We start from the raw sequence: 18,926 nt of genomic DNA, 5'->3' as shown, positions 1-18,926 counted from the left end.
CCAGAGTGTCTGTACCTACTATTACTCATGGAACCTAGGAAAGATTGTAAATTCACAATCTTTGCAACCATGGGTTTACCAGAGAATCAGTAATGGAGCTGTGCCATATACTACAGTCTCACCATTTCAAGCCCTGGGTTTACAGTCAAGGTCAACATGGCCCAGAACATCAATAGCTCTGGCTCCTTCCAATCTACTGCATGGGATATCAAATCATAGGCCTCAAAACTCCAACTTGATGATAAACTTGATAGTTCTGCCTGGGAAGAGGTCCCAATTTAGGCAGGAGGAATGATTCCCCAATTTTACAGCCTATTTAAGTTCTAAATTCCACCAGTACTGAGGGAGGGTGTAAGATATGCTGGTGTTAACAAGATTGCAGCCATGCAGGTGGTGTATTTAGGCCAGGTCGACATAATCTTTTCTAAATTTTGTTATTCCTGTCTCACAATCATTTATCTAATATACCACTATAATGATGGGTAAATCAGAACAACTGCTGAGGAATGCTGTTGCGAGTATTGAAAGTGAATTAGTGTTTCATTGTACTGTTAGAGACTTAGCATTTTATTTTGGATTGTTTTTTGTCAATTTTTTCCACTTTAATTTCATTTGCAAGCCTCCTTCAAGACTGTTCTTTTGTGGAAAATTTCCATAAAATATATGGTAAGGCTGCAGTCTAGTTTTCCGAATGAGATTTCCTCTGTTCATGATGTTGGAGGAGAAAGAGGGGAGGGGGAACAATAAAGAAGCATAAGGTCAGACTTATACCTCAGCATCACAGGACATCCAGAATCTCCTGCCGATACCCAGACAGTGGAAAGCCAAAAGGCCTTATTTGAATACTTCCATAGAGTTATGTGTAATGAGGCAGCGGTTCACCCCAGAAGCCCTTGAAGAAATTTGCACCAACTTACAGAGAGATCTGTAGACTTACTCAAGAAACAGGGAAGTGCTTATTATTGCACATAATTTGTCTGCCACTGGCTAATTCCAAGAGAAATGTACGACTTCTGCCAGGTCAGTCAGTTTGTTTCAACTCATTAATGACCTGTTTGTCTGAGAAACCAAGTTCATCATATTTGACACTAAGAAAGACAATTGAATGAACAGGCCATTAATTTCAGTCAGATCACAGTGTTTGGAAGAGTGCTTGGATTTATATTCAGGCCCAGGCCAATCACTACTGTATTGTAAACGATTATGTCAACTGAAAGGGATTTCACTCTCTTATTGTCCAATTAGTGTATAATTGCACTTTAAAACCCAGAATACAGGGAACTGCCATGATTCATTTATCATTAGGCAATCCAGTGTCCCTACACTGTTTGAAAATCAAGGAGTAAACTAGCTTTTTGGAAATAAGGAGTATCCAATACCACTGTAGTTTCCAACCATTGCAAAGGACCCCCAATGAAGCTCAGCAATACTACAAAAGATCTCACATCCACATGCAAATTAAGCTTGAATATACTATTGGCCTGGGGGCTTTTTCAGTATGCTCCCAATATTGTCTTGCAAATTATGGTAGCTTGCTGTGTCATCCACAATTTCACTCTTCAGAAAGTCCTGGACATCGAGAGAACAGAAGAGGAGACAGAGTCAGAAGCTGAACTTTTGGGATAGCTATTCAAATGTGAGGAAGATAAGGCAGGGTCACGGACAATTGCTGGGAGAGAGCTGCAAGAAAAACTCACAAATGGATAGTCTGAACCTTAATGAAAAAGAAACCCATGGGTCTCTCACTTTTTTATTGTAGCGAGGGCAGGAGAGAGAGTCTTCAGAAGACTGTTTGGACCAGTGAAAAGAAGCAGGCAGTTTTCTTTGGTCTTTAAGACGATCCTGGAATAGTGCGTGGTTTTGGAATAGGACAGTGATGCCCAATAATGCTTGATGTGTTCCAGCCAAGGGTGGTGTGGTAGAGAGGTAGAGATTCAGGATCAGCAAGTATGAGGAGCAGCTCAATATAACAACTAAGGAAACAAAAGAAGCCAGATGTATTGAGAAGAAACTTGGGGTGGAGCTTACGGGGGGTGGTAGTCAATGATGATATTTAAGCAGAGGCATGGTGGAATAAGATGAGATGCTTGAAGCAGGTGAAGGTGCCAGAGGAGTTAAAGGGAAAGATCAAAATGGGACTTGGTAATAAGGGTCTGACCACCACCAAGGTGGCTTAAAACTGTGGAACTATGAAGTGGAGTTGTTCAAACTAGTAAGAGGTAAAGTTAGAAGTGATATCAGAAAGATTTTCTTCACACAAAGAGTGATAAATCTTTGAAGTGCATTTCCAAATAAAACATTGGAGCAAAAATCCAGGAATCGTTTAAGAACCAAGTGAGTGTTACAATGAGTGAATTTTAGGGTTATTGTGAAGGGGTGTATCAGATGTTCCAAATGACCTTCCTCATTCTTAATTATTTTCTAGTCTAGTAATTGGGTATAGAGTATTTGAGCCCCATTTCCAGCCCACACACACTTCGAGTGTGGTGCACTATTGGGACCAATGTAATGCTAAATTTACCATTCTACTTATCTTTTATACATTATGTATTTAAATATTTATATGCCTATACAAAACCACACACATGTATGTGCATATATAATATATATTATGTAATATATTAATATACAATATAATGCTGTCAAAAAGTGTATGGTGTATGAATGTGCTTCCATTTGAGGAGGAAACATTGAACTGTGCCAATCCATATACTTCAACATTGGCTGAATAATTTCAGATATATATATACATATATATATATATATATATACATATACATCTATCATGTCAGTAATGACCTTTTTATATTTTAACAGTGAAGATGTGAGTAAAAGAGGATTCACTGTTATCATCGACATGAGAGGCTCCAAGTGGGATTTGATCAAACCTCTACTTAAAACTCTTCAGGAGTCTTTCCCTGCTGATATCCATGTTGCACTGATTATCAAACCAGATAACTTCTGGCAGAAGCAAAAAACCAACTTTGGGAGTTCAAAATTTATATTTGAGGTAAGCAATATATTTGAAATTAAATGCTCTAGAAAATAAATAATAAAACTGTTGATTATTGCTGTTTATATTTGCCACAAACATGGCACTGTAAAAAGAATATTACATTAAAAAGGAGGGAGGAACTAAATGATTGAGGCAGGCCATGGGCAAATAAAGACTTCAGAATGGACTTCAGAATGCGTGGGGTAATTGATAATAGGAGCAGTAGGAATGCCTATTGCAGTGTTTAAAATAATGAAGAGTGGTAATGACTCTTCCCTCAGGTCTGAGAACCTTGAACACTGGCACCCGATGTCAATTTTACCTAGACTGTCTAAGTAAGAAGCTACCATATTGTCCTGCCAGGTGGAAACAATGGATAGAGCAACTGGGGCTAGAGGAGACCCAAACTTAGTTTCAGATTGTTCCTAGCAGGAAGTGAGCTGGTGGAATAAATGCTGCCCAGGAGATAAAATAGGCCAGGCTTTATTTCCAGAGCTGCAGGTGAGATTATTATTCACATTATTATCCACCTGCTCAAGACACGCCTGAGTTAAAGTTAGGGCTGCGTTCACTGTTGTAATGTTGGGAAATGTAGTGGCCAATCTACACATTGCATAATCATTGTGTAATGTATATTTATTATGTTTAACTGTATGACTGTATGCAGGGAGGTGTTGGCATTGTGGTATTGTGGTAATGCTCTGGAGACCAGGACTCGAATCCTACCATGGCAGATGGTGAAATTTGAATTCAATAAAAATCTGGAATTAAAAGTCTAATGATGACCATGAAACCATTGCTGATTGCTGTGCCTTCTGAGGTACAGAGTTCAAAAGTCGCACAACCCTCTGAGAGAACCATTTCTCCTCAACTCTGTCCTGTGACTCCAGACCCACAGCAATGTGGTTGACTCTTAAAATGCCCTCTGAACAAGGGCAATTAGGGATGGACAATAAATGCAGCCACGATGCTTACATCCCAGGAACAAATGTAAATAAAAAGATGGTGGGCAATGACCAGGGCTCACTTGAGCCCATATAAAAAGATACAAATTAAAACTGTGCATATTGGGTTTGTGGGTGCATGCCTGTAATATGTAATCTGTAACTAAAATGTGTAAGGATTGGCTCCAGGTCTATCCTTCACCACCTGGCTTTCTGAAATAGAACATGGTAGCAGAGAATGGTTGCTGAAGGTGAAGTTTGGAAGCTAAGAAAAATAATTCAGACAGAAAACTACAATTTGTGGTAGCAATTGTGAAAATGGAAGAAAGCAGTATAAATTGTCAGGCTATGATTACTATCTGATATTCTCAGAGTCTGAACCATATGAACAGTGGAACAAATGAAGTGGATATGTGGACATAGGAACATACGAAATAGGAGCAGAAGTAGGCCATTCGGCCCCTCAGGCCTGCTCCGCCATTCAATAAGATTATGACTGATTTTGTTTCGAGTTCCACATTCCCATCTACCCCGATAACCTTTGATTTCCTTGCATTACAAGAATCCATCTACCTCTGCCTTAAAAATATTCAGTAACCCTGCCTCCACCACCTTCTGAGGCACAGAGTTCCAAAGTCACACAACCCTCTGAGAGAAACATTTCTCCTCATCTCTGTCCTATAAGGGCGACCCCTAATTTTAAAACAGTGTCCCCTAATTCTGGGCTCACTCACAAGAGGAAACATCCTTTCCACATCCACCTTGTCAAGACCATTCAAGATCTTATATACTTCAATCAAGTCACCCCTCACTCTTCTAAGCTCTAGTGGAAACGAGCCCAGCCCGTCCAGCCTATCCTCATAAGACAACTCACTCATTCCAAGTATCAATCTAGTAAACCTCCTATGAACCACCTCCAATGCATTTACATCCTTCCCTAAATAAGGAGACCAAAACAGCACACCGTTTTCGAGATGTAGTCTCACCAATGCCCTGTATAACTGAAGCATAACATCTTTACTTTTATTTTCAGTTCCTGTCATAATAAAGTATAGCATTCCATTAGCCTTCTTGATCACATGCTGTACCTGCATACTAACTTTTGTCATACACGAGAACACCTAGATCCCTCTGCACCTCGGAATTCTACAGTCGTTCTCTGTTTTTTTTATTCTTCCTGCCAAAGTGAACAAGTTCACATTTTCCCACATTATATCCCATCTGCTAGATTTTTTCCCACTCACTCAACTTATCTATATCTGTCTATAAACTCCTTATCTCCTCTTCACAAGATACTTTCCTACCTATCTTTGTGTCATCTGCATTTTTAGCTACCATGTCTTCACTCCCCTCATCTAAGTCATTGGTGTAAATTGTAAAAAGCTGAGGCCTCAGCGGAACTCCATTTGTCACATCCTGCCAATCAGAGAAAGACCCATTTATGCATAGTCTCTGTTTTCTGCTAGCCAGCCAATCTTCTATCCATGCTAATATATTACCCCCTACACTATGAGCTTTCATTTTCCACAATAACCTTTGATGTGGCACCTTATCAAATGCTTTCTGGAAATCCAAGTACAGTATGTGTACAGGCTCCCCTCTATCCACTGCACATGTTACTCCTTCAAAGAGCTCTAATAAATTGGTTAAACATGATTTCCCTGGACACAGGTTACATTGTGACGAAAAAAGAAACAAGGTGTTGGCCCTTGGTGTTGTCTCTTCTTACAAGAAATAAAATTAGAAGTAAAGCATTTTGTGAGCCGGATGTGCATCAGTTGGATAGAAATGAAGGTTTGGACCTTCTGTTAGAGTTCTTGGATGAAATTTACAGGAAAGATAATCTGTTAAATGTGTTTGAGGCATAGTCAAATTTAAAAAAAAGAATAATATATCATGGACTTTAATAGATTGTATAAAAGATTGCTGAAATTCAGCTTTAACTTACTGGATTGTGCTCAAGTGGATCAGCTTCTGTTTCTAACTGGTGTTTGGTTCTTGGAAAGGGAAACTCTGTTGGATCAGATGTCTGCTGCCTTGAAAGAATTCCTGGAGAAAAATATCCTTCAGCCTTCTTGGAACAAATGGAACTTAAAACAAACATTATTACTGGAGAAAAAAATAATGGGAAAGCTATAGGGACTTAAGGTTGAAAAGTCCACTGGATTTGATGGCCTGCATCCTGAGGTCTTAAAACAAATGGCTGCAGATATAGTGGAAGCATTGGTTGTAATCTTCCAAAATTCTCTAGACTCTGACAAGGTCCCAGCAAATTGGAAAGACACAAATGTAACACCTTTGTTCAAGAAAGGAGGGACACAGTAAGCAGGAAATTACAGGCCAGTTAGCCTAACGTCTGTCATTGGAAAAATACAAGAATCCATGATACAATCAGGCAGAGTCAGCATGGTCTTTTTGAAAGGTAAATCGTGTTTGACAATTTTATTAGAGTTCTCTGAGGATGTAACAAGCAGGGTGGATAATGAAGAACCTATAGATGTCGTGTATTTTGATTTCCCAAAGGCATTCGATAAGGTACCACATAAAAGGTTACTACACAAGTTAAGAGTTTATGATATTGGGGATGACATATTAGCATGGATAGAGGGCTGGTTAACTGACATGAAACAGGGAGTTGGGGTAAATGGGTCATTTTCAGGTTGGCAAACTGTAACTAGTCGAGTGTCACAGGGATCAGTACTGGGGTCTCAACTATTTATAATCTATATTAATGAATTGGTGAAGGGACAGACTGTAATGTAGCCAAATTTACTGATGATACAAAGATAGTTAGAAAAGCAAGCGTGAGGAGGATACGAGTCTGCAAAGGGATGTAATAGATAGATTAAGTGTGTGGACAAAAATTTGGCAGATGGAGTAAAATGTGGGAAACTGTGAGGTTGTCCACTTTGGCAGGGAGAATAGAAAAGCAGAATATTATTTAAATAGGAAGTGACTGTAGAATGCTGCAGTACAGGATCACAGCAAGTTAGCATACAGATACAGCGAGTAATTAGGAAGGCACATGGGATGTTGGCTTTTATTGCAAGGGATATAGAGTATAAAATTAGGGAAGACTTGCTACAACTGTACAGCGCATTGGTGAGACAACATCCAAGTTAGGAGCAGGAGTAGACTACTCGGCCCCTCAAGCCTGCTCCGCCATTCAATAAGATCATGGCTGATCTGGTTGTAACCTCAACCCCACATTCTGGTTGTAACCTCAACCTTTCACCCCTTTGTTAATCAAGAATCTATCTAGACCTGCCTTAAAAATATTCAAAGGCTTAGCTTCTACTGCCTTTTAAGAGCGTTCCAAAGACTCACAACCCTCTGAGAGAAAACATTTCTTGTCATCTCTGTCTTAAATAAGCGACCCCTTATTTTTAAACAGTGACCCCTAGCTCTAGATTCTCCCACAAGAGGAAACATCCTCTTCACATCCACCCTGACAAGACCCCTCAGGATCTTAAAGGTTTTGATCGAGTCGCCTCTTACTCTTCTAAACTCCAGCGGATACAAGACTAACCTGTCCACCAACCCGCCAATTCCTGGTATTAGTCTAGTGAACATTCTCTGAATTGCTTCTAACACATTAACATCTTTCCTTAAATAAGGAGACCAGTACTGTACACAGTACTTCAGATGTGGTTTCACCAGTGCCCTGTACAACTGAAGCATCATCTCCCTACTTTTGTAATCAATTCCCCTCACAATAAATGATACCATTCTATTAGCTTTCCTAATTACTTGCTGTACCTGCAAACTAGCCTCAGTGATTCATGCACTAGGACACCCAGATCCCTCTGAGTCTCGGAACTCTGCAATCTCTCACCATTTGGATAATAAGCTCCTTTTTTATTCTTCCTGCCAAAATGGACAATTTCACATTTGCCCACATTATACTCCATTTGCCAGATCTTTGCCCATTAGACTACAGTGTAGAGTTTTGATTACCTTACTTACGGAGGATACACTTGCATTGGAAGCTGGTCAGTGAAGGTTCGCTAGGCTGATTCCGGAGATGAGGGTTGTTCTCATGAGGAAAGATTGGAGGTTGGGTCTATATTCATTGGAGTTTAGAAGAATGAGAAGTAACCTTATTGAAGCATAAAAGATTCTGAGGAGGCTTGACAAAGTAGATGCTGAGGGGATGTTTCCCCTGATGGGGGAATCTAGAAGTAGGGGTCACAGTTTCAAAATAAGGGGTCTTGCATTTAAGCTGGAGATAAAGAGGAATGTCTTCTCCTAGAGGATCATTAGTGTTTGGAATTCTCTTCCACACAGATCAGTGGAGGCTGGGTCATTGAAATTTTCAAGGCTGAATTGGACAGATTTTTGACTGGCAAGGGAGTCAAGGATTATGAGGGGCAGGCAGGAAAGTGGAGCTAAGGCCACATTCAGATCAGCAATGATCTAATTGAATGGTGGAGCAAGCTCAAGGTTATGAATGGCCTATTCCTGTCCCATTTAATATGTTCTTATTCTGCAATGACACAAAGAACAGAGGACTCAACGATTACTAGATTTTGAAACGATGTGAATACTGGATGCAGTTGTTAATACAGTAGAAGCGTTAAAGGCAGGCAGGATGGGGATAAAAGCATCTTCAGCAAATCTGGCTTTTACAGCAAAAGGCAGAATTGGATCAGCATTAAATGAATCCAAAGGTATTTCAGTTGTGACTTAAAGTGCCTTTATGTGATGAACTGCTCAAAGCATAGAGGCAGGGTCCTCAAAATGACACATAACGTAGAGAATTTTGAAGAAGAGGATGAAAATAATGATGAATCCATACAAGTTATACTGGTTACAAGGAATTTTAGTCCCATGATGAATGTATCAGCACTGGATTCCTTTAACTGTGCAGTGCAAGATAGTGCTTGCACTTTGACAGCATGTGGAACAGGTAGTTTGAAATAAAAGCAAAATACTGCAGATGCTGGAAATCTAGAACAAAAACAAAAGTACTGGTTCTGATGATGGGTCATATGGACTCGAAACGTCAACTGTATCCCTCTCCGCAGATGCTGTAAGACCAGGTAGTTTGAAATATTGCCTTTGATTCATTAAATAGTGAGGAACAATACAATATTAAGGAATATGAAAGTACTACTTGCTTTAGAATTGGTGATGAAAACATATTGAAGTAATTAAAGAATCACAGAATCACACAGTGCAGAAGAGGCCCTTCGGCCCATCGAGTCTGCACCGACACATGAGAAACACCTGACCTACCTACCTAATCCCATTTACCAGCACTTGGCCCATAGCTTTGAATGTTATGACATGCCAAGTGCTCATCCAGGTACTTTTTAAAGGATGTGAGGCAACCCACCTCCACCACCCTCCCAGGCAGCGCATTCCAGACCGTCACCACCCTCTGGGTAAAAAAGTTTTTCCTCACATACCCCCTAAACTTTCTGCCCCTTACCTTGAACTTGTGTCCCCTCGTGACTGACCCTTCAACTAAGGGGAGCAGCTGCTCCCTATCCACCCTGCCCATGCCCCTCATAATCTTGTATACCTCGATCAGGTCGCCCCTCAGTTTTCTCTGCTCCAACGAAAACAACCCAAATCTATTATAAGAGAGTTATAATTCCATATAAAATAACTCGATTAAGCCACTTTATAAATGCTGAAGTATTCACTAGTGAGATAGATATGCTGCTGAGTAAACCTTCTATGAAAAAGGAATAAATGAAACTTGACATGGGGCATGAAAAAGCAATTATTTTTATAAAGTCAGTGAAACTCTTTCGAGTTATCAACAGTCACAGATTGCAACTCTTTCGAGTACAATCACAGTTCTTGATTTCCGGGAGTGGGACATGAACCCACAACCCTCTAATTCAAAGGCAAGGGTGCTATGAACTGAGCCACAGCTGACACTTCTATAAAGTCAGTGAAACTCTTTCGAGTTATTAACAGTCACAGATTGCAACTCTTTCGAGTACAATCACAGTTCTTGGTTTTCCGGGAGTGGGATATGAACCCACAACCCTCTGATTCAAAGGCGAGGGTGATATGAACTGAGCCACAGCTGACACCTCATTATAAAGTCAGTGAAGATGCAGTTTACCTGGTCAGGACGTTAATTATTGTAACTCCTTAACAAAACCTTATGTTTCCAATTAGGGTGTTAGACAAGAATTAATTGCATCAGGTGATAAGAATCAGAGATAAAAGCAGCAGATTTTCTTAAAGTTACATAGACAATTTGCTTGCCCTACTTGACAAATATTAAAAATCCTGCAAAAGGATGCAGATGTGGTTGCTGAGGAGTACACAAGGCTAATAGAGAAATATGTAAATAAGTGTCTGAGAATGCTGCCATATCCTACTGTAAGTCTTCCATTGGTATGTGACTTTAACAAAGTAATTGCCGTGGATCTGAAGTGTGGGACAAAGACAGAAATATTTTAGTTCAACATTTTGTTGACCTGGCAACCAGATTTAATCTTTCTTCAATAATACTTAGTAAAGACAAAACAGTTATTATAGACAAGATCATAGTGTAATGGATAGGGACGGAACTTGGGGCACCAGCTAATTTTTCTGACTGATGACGGAGGCCGGAATTTTATGGCCCCATTGGCACTGGGAGTCAAGGCCGACAATATGGCGAGAAGGCCAAAAATCAGTTTTACGCTATTGTGAAACCAATTTGCGATCATCTGCTCCACCTGGCAATGGCGGGCTGTATTTCCAGATCCCGGGAATGACATTTTACTACGTTTGTATCTAATCATAAGCCCTGCTCGCCAGAATCATCCCTCCGTGTCAGCATGACTTCAGAACGGCGTGCTTCACGACTGCCTTTAAAAGGCATGCACCTGGTAACCTGAACTTCGAGGGGAACTCAGAGGTGAGTGCACACAACATTGCGTAGCGGTCGTGAGCATTGCCCATAGGACATCAAGGATGAGATGCTGCGCATTCGTGGTGTGCACAGACAAGTTGCTTTTTCCGGACTGGCTTTTAGTGTGGTGCCAGGGCAAGGGCTCTAGTGTGGGTCAGACTGGAGTGGGTGGGGAGGGGTGGGGGCAGGGGGCAAGGCAGCACAGACAGACTGAAGGAAAGACTCAAGTACATGCCGGTGTGGGGTGGTTTTAGGGGAGGGTGAGGGAAGGGGGAAAGCTTGACAAAAGTGAACATTCTTCTGCAGCTGAGACTATTCAGCTGCAGCTCCATTGACCTGCTTGGAGTTGGGCCTCTGAAGCTTTTCTGCCCACTCAAGCAATGCAGAAACATGAAAGTGCCACCAAATGATCCAGAACTTTTCACTCCTCGGGCACAGAATGCAAATTAATTTTTAAGAGGCAGCAGAGCAATTGGCCGACTGGGCAAGTAATACCCTTGCAAAAAGGTGGCCATGGTGCAGTCAGTGGTGGAGGCACTCACAGCCCCTTGCAATGTCTTTATTAAGCTTTGGACCAGTATCCATTATGCTTCAAGCTAACAGCACAGCCTTGCAGTGCGGGTTAGGAGAATGCCTGTACCTGAGCTGAGAGCACAGCATACAAACCAATGGCCGAAGCTGCTGCCAATCGGTCAAGTGGAGTGGGGCAGAGGTGAGTGGGGTCTTGAGCAGCCATACAGAGCACTACACAGTGGCTGTCCAAGTGGTGGCCAGCACTTTCCTGCAAACTTAACCAAGAGAAGGTCTTAGGACAGATTTGCTAATCAATGAGCCTCTCCGTTTGATCCGGCAGGAGGAGAACTTCAGGATCAAGGAGCCTGGTGATTTAGCGGTATGCTGCATGGCTTACAGAGACCAGAGAAGAAGAAGAAGAGAGCAGCAGAGGCGCCTGGCTGGGCAAAGGGAGGAGCACCTCCCTCAAGATGAAAGGGCGGCAGGGCCTGCTACGCATGTAGTTGAAGATCCACAGCGAGCCGTCGCTTGTCGACGCCTTGCTAGATCCAGGGTCTATAGATGGTGCCTTTCATTCCTGCAGATGACTGAGAACCAGTGTCACTGAAAACTGCTCATGTCCAGGAAACTGGTCAGTCACATATGACACCTACTGCAGGATTTGGAGCCACGGGAATATGGAGGGCATTCACTGCCAGTGGCCATGAAAGTGATTGTGGCTCTCAATTTTTACACTAGTGGCTCCTTCCAGGGCTCCATAGGTGACCTGTGCAGGATTTCGCAAGCCTCAATGCACAAGTGTAGCCAGGACGTCACGGACACCATCTTCGCGAAGGCACAGAACTTTGTTCATTTCGCCCTGGATAGGGAAAGCGAGGAAGCAAGAGCGCTGGGATTTGCGCAGATCTCAGGTTTCCCACAGGTGCAGGGTGCCATCGGCTGCACTCACATGGTGCTTAGATCTCTGTGGCAACAAGAAATCAACCAAGTCGACTACAAGGGCTTCCACTCACTGAATGTTCAGCTGGTGTTGCGACCACCACAAACACATCCTGCAGGTCTGTGTATGATTCTCGGGGAGTGTCCATGACTCCTACATCCTTAGCAGGTCTCAGATCCCTGACATCTCCCAGGGTTCAGAGAGGTGATGATCACCGTATGTACTGATGGCAGCATACATACCCTGCTCAGGCTCATGTCATGGATACACAGGGAGGCCTTAATAGTCGCTAGATCACAGGAGGATGATGACGACCTGCAGTGAGGACACTCCATAGATCTACCCACAGAGGACATGGCTGATGACGCCCGTGCAGTGGCCTCAGACTGCAGCAGAGCGATGGCACAATGAGGCTCATGCTGCAACCTGCACTTTGGTGGAGAAAACAATAGGCATTTTGAAAAGTAGGTTCCGGTGCCTCAACAGATCTGGTGGAGCACTGCAATACAGTCCCCAGAGGGTGTAGCGCATCATCATCATTTGCTGCGCACTCCACAACCTGGCGCTACAAAGGGAAGTGGACCTGGTTGATGAGGAGATGAAGGAGCTGCATGTATCATGAGGATGACATCGAAGGGGGTGACTGTGATCAGGTCCTCGAAGGCAAGAATGCCGGGGATGAAGCCATCGCACTGACCAGACAAGGCCCTCATAGCCGCAAGGTGTGTGGATGATGATGAAGAGATGCAATGAGGACAGTTCTGACAACCTTACCTTGCATCCGTGAATGTTTGACTCCTGTTTGCCTGATAGCATCGTACATACCCTCAGTGCTCAGGCTCATGTCATGGATACACAGGGAGGGCCTAATAGCTGCTGGATCCCAGGAGGATGATGATGACCTGCAGTGAGGACACTCCATAGATCTTCATATGGCCTCTGTAAATATCTGACTCCTGTCTGGCTGAGGACAGCTCGCTTGCGCTCTGTGATCAGGGTAATTTCATGGAGACGCAGCCGTGAAACTTTAAACCTTTGTCAGCACCTGTCCCCTTAAGGAGCACAGCGTCACCAGTCACAGATGCTGAAGACATAGTGGGGGGGTGGGGGGGGGCAGCCCCACCTCAAAGGTGCCGAGAGCACACAGAGAGAATGACGGGATTCTATGATGTCTGACAATGACATTCTGGCAGAAATAACAAGTACCATTGAGGTGCAGGCATCACTAATGGGAGTGTGAAGCCGGGCCATCACTTTGGTCTGAACGTTGCACACTACACAGGAAAGAGGCGCTGGACTGAGACACCTGCTTTTATCTTGTGCAAGAACCAAGGTTTCACATCTGAGTTAAAACGATACTGCTCATCATAACAAGGAACCACAGGCAAGGAGACATTCTTGCGGATTTATTTACAATAGTGAACATTATGTACAAGTGATTAGCACCCGTGTCTAGGTGTCAGCTGTGGCTCAATTCATAGCACCCTCGCCTTTGAATCAGAAGGTTGTGGGTTCATGTCCCACTCCCGGAAACCAAGAACTGTGAATGTACTCGAAAGAGTTACAATCTGTGACTGTTGATAACTCGAAAGAGTTACATCTTCTTAACCTTCCTAACCGCCGACATTCACAGCAGAGATGGAGGCAGCCTGCTGACTGCTATGCCATGCCTGTGATGACCTTGGTGGGTGTCCTCTGGAGAGCTGAGATCTGGAGGGACCCGGCCTGCTTTCGGGGTCCAGCTGTGTGGCAGTGGCTCCCTCCTCAGCCTGTGGAGCTGGAAGAGGGCATTCAGATGACAGGACATTCCCTGAGTCACCTGGGTGGATGGCCCCAGGGTGTGCACCTGCTGACCCTCCTCCTTTTGGGTGCCCGAAGGCACCTAGCTGACTTTTTGAGGAGAAGGAGAAGCTGAAGTGAGATAAAGCTGCCCTGCACCCATCTCATGTTGGCACTGTTGGAGGCCAACTTTGGCGTTAGAGATGGAGTTCAGCCTGTGCAGCAGTGCAGGACTGATGTCCTGGATCAAGGCCTCCATGGCAGCCGCCATCCTACCAGTGTTGACCTCGGTGCTTTGGCATGCCAGTGCTATCACCTCAGACTGAAGGCAGATGGACTCCTCCATCGTGCCTTGCAGTGGAAATGCCTTCCTGATGTTCCTGAGCTTGCCTTTGCAGCTCCAGCAACTGAATTATGACCGAGTCCAGAGGCTCGTCATCCGACTCAGAGTCAGCAGATTTCTGGCATCTAGCAGCCCTCCGAGGGCCAGAAACCTGGGAAGTCCCTGCCACCACCTGCTGTGGATCAGACATTGCTATGTGCTCAGCAGATTGTTTCGCCCGAGGCTACTCTACAACTAGGCCCCACCAAAGTGTATGTCTCTGCGCTGTTGAAGGGTGTTGGTGAGTGCTGTGAGAGGTCTTCAATTAGGGTGTCATCAGATTCTTCTTCCAAGATGCTTTCGGGGCTTGAGTCGAGGACGTGGATCATGGACCTCCTCGGCTGCTTCCCAGATGTACCTGCAAAAGCCAGGAAAGATAATTAGTGCATGGCAGGGGACTACAGAACAGAGAAACTGGCCCACAGCATGGCTGTCTGATGGATGTTGCACTGCTGAATCCTTACTTTGTTAAGCACTACCGACCTCACCTTCAGCAGAATTTGAAAACAGAGCCATCCAGCTGGCCGACGATGACCAAGACCGGTCCTGTGCTGACGGTGAGGTCGGCACTGCTCTATCAAGTGAGGATCCAGCAGTGCAACATCCATCAGACAACCATGCCGTGAGTGATGTGTCCTCTTTCACAGGCCACTGCCAAGCAGTAATTATCTCCCCTTGCTTTCGCAGGCACATCTGCCAAACAGCCAACAGAGTCCATGACCCAGGGCCTCCAATCAAGCCCCAAAGAAATCTCTGAAGAGGAATCTGAGGGCACCCTCCCTGAAGTCATGTCACAGCGCTCACTCACACCCTCCACCAGCGCAGAGATATGTACTTCGAAGGGATCTAGCTTTAGAGTAGCCTCGGAATCACAATCTGATGAGCACATCATGCTTTCTGACCTACAGCAGGCGGGGGCAGGGACTTCCCAGGTCCTCGGTACTCGGAGGATTGCTGGAGGCCAGAACATTGCTGAGTCCGAGTCAGATGATGAGCCTCTGGACTCGGTCATGTCACAGCTGCTGGAGCTGCAAAGGCAAGCTAGGGAACAACAGGAAGTGATGTCCGCTGCATTCCTCAGATTGCAAGGTACAATGGAGGAGTCCATCTGTCTTCAGGCCGAGGTGATTGCGCCAGCATTGCAATGCGCCGAGGTCAACATTGGTAGGATGGTGGCCGCCATGGAGACCTTGGTCCAGGACTTCACTCCTGCACTGCTGGTGGGCTTTGTTCCACCGCTGATGCCATAGTTGGCCTCCAACAGTATGTACATGAGAGGGATGCTGGGCAGCTCGATCTCACTCCAGCTACCCCTTCTGCTCACAGAGTCAGCTGGGGTACTCGGGCACCCATAGGGAGGAGGATCAGCAGGTGCATGCTCCAGGCCATCCACCCAGGTGACTCTGGGAGTGACCAGCCCCTCCAAATCCTATCTTCCTGTGACCTCCACAGATCCAGCTTCACAGGCCGAGGAGGGTGCCACTGCCACACAGCAGGACCCCGAAAGCAGACCGGACGCTCCAAGTCTCGGCCCTCCAGAGGACGCCGGCCAAAGTCATCACAGACAGGGCGTCACAGTTAGCAGGCTGCCTCCACCTCTGCTGTGGATGTCCGGGGAGCACCAAGACATAGCAGCAGGGTAAATTTGCACAGTCTGGCCTTGGGTGTTGATCACTTGTACATACTGTTCACTATTGTCAATAAACTCCTAAGAATGTCACCCTCCCTGTAGCTCGTTGTTCTAATGAGCAGTGTTCTTGTCACTCAGATGTGAAACCTTACTGCACAAGATAAAAGGCAAGTGCCTCAGTCGCTCTCTCCTCCTTCTTCTACGGTCTCTGTAGGCCTTCAGGCATACAGCTAGGTTACCAGGATCCATGATTCTGACGTGGCCCACCTGCAGCATGAAAGGGAGAGAGACGTGGTTATCATAGCTATACTTAGCACCTTTCTTGGCCCTGTGTGATCGTCCCTTAATGCTTCCTGGAGAGTGCTGGTCATCCCTCGGATGGCCAGAGATGAGTGCTGTGCATGGCTGCCCTGTCAACCTGCGACATGGGGGACACTGGTCCAAACCGGGATGCTGAGATTGCAAGGGGCTGTGAGCGGCTCCAGCAGCGACTGCTACATGGCCAGTGTTGGCGAGAAGATTGTACAACGTGTGCAGTCCAACTGCTCTGCAGTCCATTAAAGTGGTGTCGGACCCGAAGTCTGTGCTGGGGGAGTGGGGGGGCTGGGGTGGGGGCGGTGGGTGGTAAGATATGGAGTGCTTGGAGACCCTTTTGTGCCTCCACGTTGCTTGCATGGACGGGCAGGCTAGGAGCCTGACCCCAGTCATAACACTCTGGCTGTGCCTGATCTGTCTCAGTTGCAGAGGCATGGTCAGTTTATAGAGGTGTCCCTAATGCGTGGCCGCTCCCCTCGCTTACCCTGCCCCCCACCTCAATTTCCTGTGTACGGGATGCGGCGTCAGGGCAGCACTTGACCCCCCACCTTCAGCAGTCGCCTCAGTGGCTGGCCTGCACTTGCCCCCGGACATTCCCCACCTCAGCAGTCGCCTCCAAGGCTGGCCAACACTTGCCCCTGGGCACCATTCCCCCATCAGCAGTCGCCTCCGGGGCCAGGCATCAGTTGCCCCCACCCTCCGGCACCCCTGACGCCTGTAAAGAATGGGCGAGCTGTGGTGAACGCTGCTGCTCACTCACCTCAGATCTCCCAAAGTGAAGGCCGCCAAGTTCACTTCGCCTGCGTGCTGTTGTGAAACACATCGGCGCGCTTTCCCACCAACATGGACGGACAATACGGAGGTTTCCAAGAGCCTGGCGGGATGGCCTTTTAATTATATGCTAATGTATTACAATTAACTACCTGCCGACCAATGGTGGGAAACGCGGCCTGTTGTTGGCGGGCTGAGCGGATGATCACGACCTGTCTTCATGCCGTCGTGAAGCAGGTCGCGCCATATTTTCCGCACACGCCACCCATCACGCCTGCCGCCAGCGGGCTCGGAAAATTCTGCCCATCATATAAGACCATTTGAGACGGAACTTAACTCAAGAGATTTGGAGAGTCATAGAGAATGGAAGGGCCCTGGCGAGGTAATAAGTCGCAATGGTAAGATAGAACTTATTGAACATGGCAATCAAACTGTTAAGGTTTATTCCTCACAATTAAATCAGAATTAATTTCAAAATGTCAGGCCATCCGATAGAAGTATACAAGGTACCTTGTAGCTCAAGTGCTCATGTGTTTTGTGATGAAGACCCTGAGGAACAGAATACAGTAGATCAAGGACTGAATAGTGACGATGTGAGTGATCATGACATACAGGACAGAGCTATCACATTCAAAGGCCAATTGCCCAGATTCGGTAGCTCAGGTGGTAGGTATTCCAGATAGGTCTAGTGAAAGGAAGGATAACAACAGTTGTGGAACATGCAGGGAAAGCTACTGGCTGAATGTTCAGGATGATGGCCAAGAAGTGAGGTCCATGAACTGGCAGAATAGGGTGAAAGAGAGGAGGGTAAGAAAGTGCAGTGCAAGTACTGATTGTAGGTTCTGAAGTGACTGTTGCATCAGAAAAGTATCACATACTGGAGAAAGATCCTTCTATAATGCAATATAGTGATCTTGCAGTCCTAACCCCAACAGACATAGAAGTGCAAATAGAGGCAGTAACTTAAATGCACGTGAAATAAAGGCCGCAGAACAGTCTTGAAACAGAAGCAGAAGTCCTCATGATCATGAAATTTTTAGTGACATTTTTTTTTCTTTTTGGCTTCTGGCAAATTCACACCTTGTTGGTGTATTACTGCCACCTGCTGTATTGGAGGAAGAAGTGCAATGCAATAACAAATCCATGCACTAATCCTGTGAAATATTAAAAAAACCACACGACTTTAAAAATATCCCAATACCCAAATCTAACTGCTAAAATACTAGCCACCATATTACACTGTATACCCTTCTGATGTAAATTAGACTGCATAGTTACCCTTTCAGCTGCAAACTTAGTACAGTGTATTAAAACATGCTCCACCGATTTCAGGAATCCTTCCCCACACTCCTGACACAAACCATCAATATGTTTCCCTGTTAAACACAAAGATTTATTTAATCCACAGTGCCCAATCCTAATCCTGCTCATAATCACCTCATCCATCCTACACTTCCCAGTGAATTTACTAGATAACTTCACATTGTTTTGAATCTGATATGTCTTTAAAAGTTTTTAGTGATGTCCAATAAATTTGAGGGTCAACTAATGAGAGGCAAAACAAAGAGACTGAGATAGTTTGTGAGCGTTTGGAGTTATATCTGTGGTACCAAATAGGGGTCAACCAGCTTTGTCATAGGGATGGATTTGTACTGAAAAAACCCTTGCAGATGGTACTTATAAGGCCAAGGTGAGGCTAATTGCTAGGAGTTTTGAAAAGTGACTGACTAAGTGTCGGCCAATTGACATGTTTTTCAGAGATAAGTGTTTCAAAACCACCCAAAGAGGTGGCAGA

General features: G+C 44.9%; 1 protein-coding gene across 1 annotated transcript in view; it reads left to right on the top strand.

Annotated features, from left to right (window-relative positions):
* Window positions 1-18,926, top strand: part of kalrna (kalirin RhoGEF kinase a) — a 1,015,085-nt gene that overhangs the window by 430,672 nt on the left and 565,487 nt on the right. The window contains exon 4 of the mRNA XM_078552171.1: window positions 2,818-3,010. Within this exon, the coding sequence (XP_078408297.1) occupies window positions 2,818-3,010 (193 nt within the window). The remainder of the gene's footprint in view (window positions 1-2,817; window positions 3,011-18,926) is intronic.

This window comes from Cetorhinus maximus, chromosome 11, assembly GCF_964194155.1.
Source record: "Cetorhinus maximus chromosome 11, sCetMax3.hap1.1, whole genome shotgun sequence".
NCBI lineage: Eukaryota > Metazoa > Chordata > Chondrichthyes > Lamniformes > Cetorhinidae > Cetorhinus > Cetorhinus maximus.
This window is presented reverse-complemented; position numbering and strand designations above follow the sequence as displayed.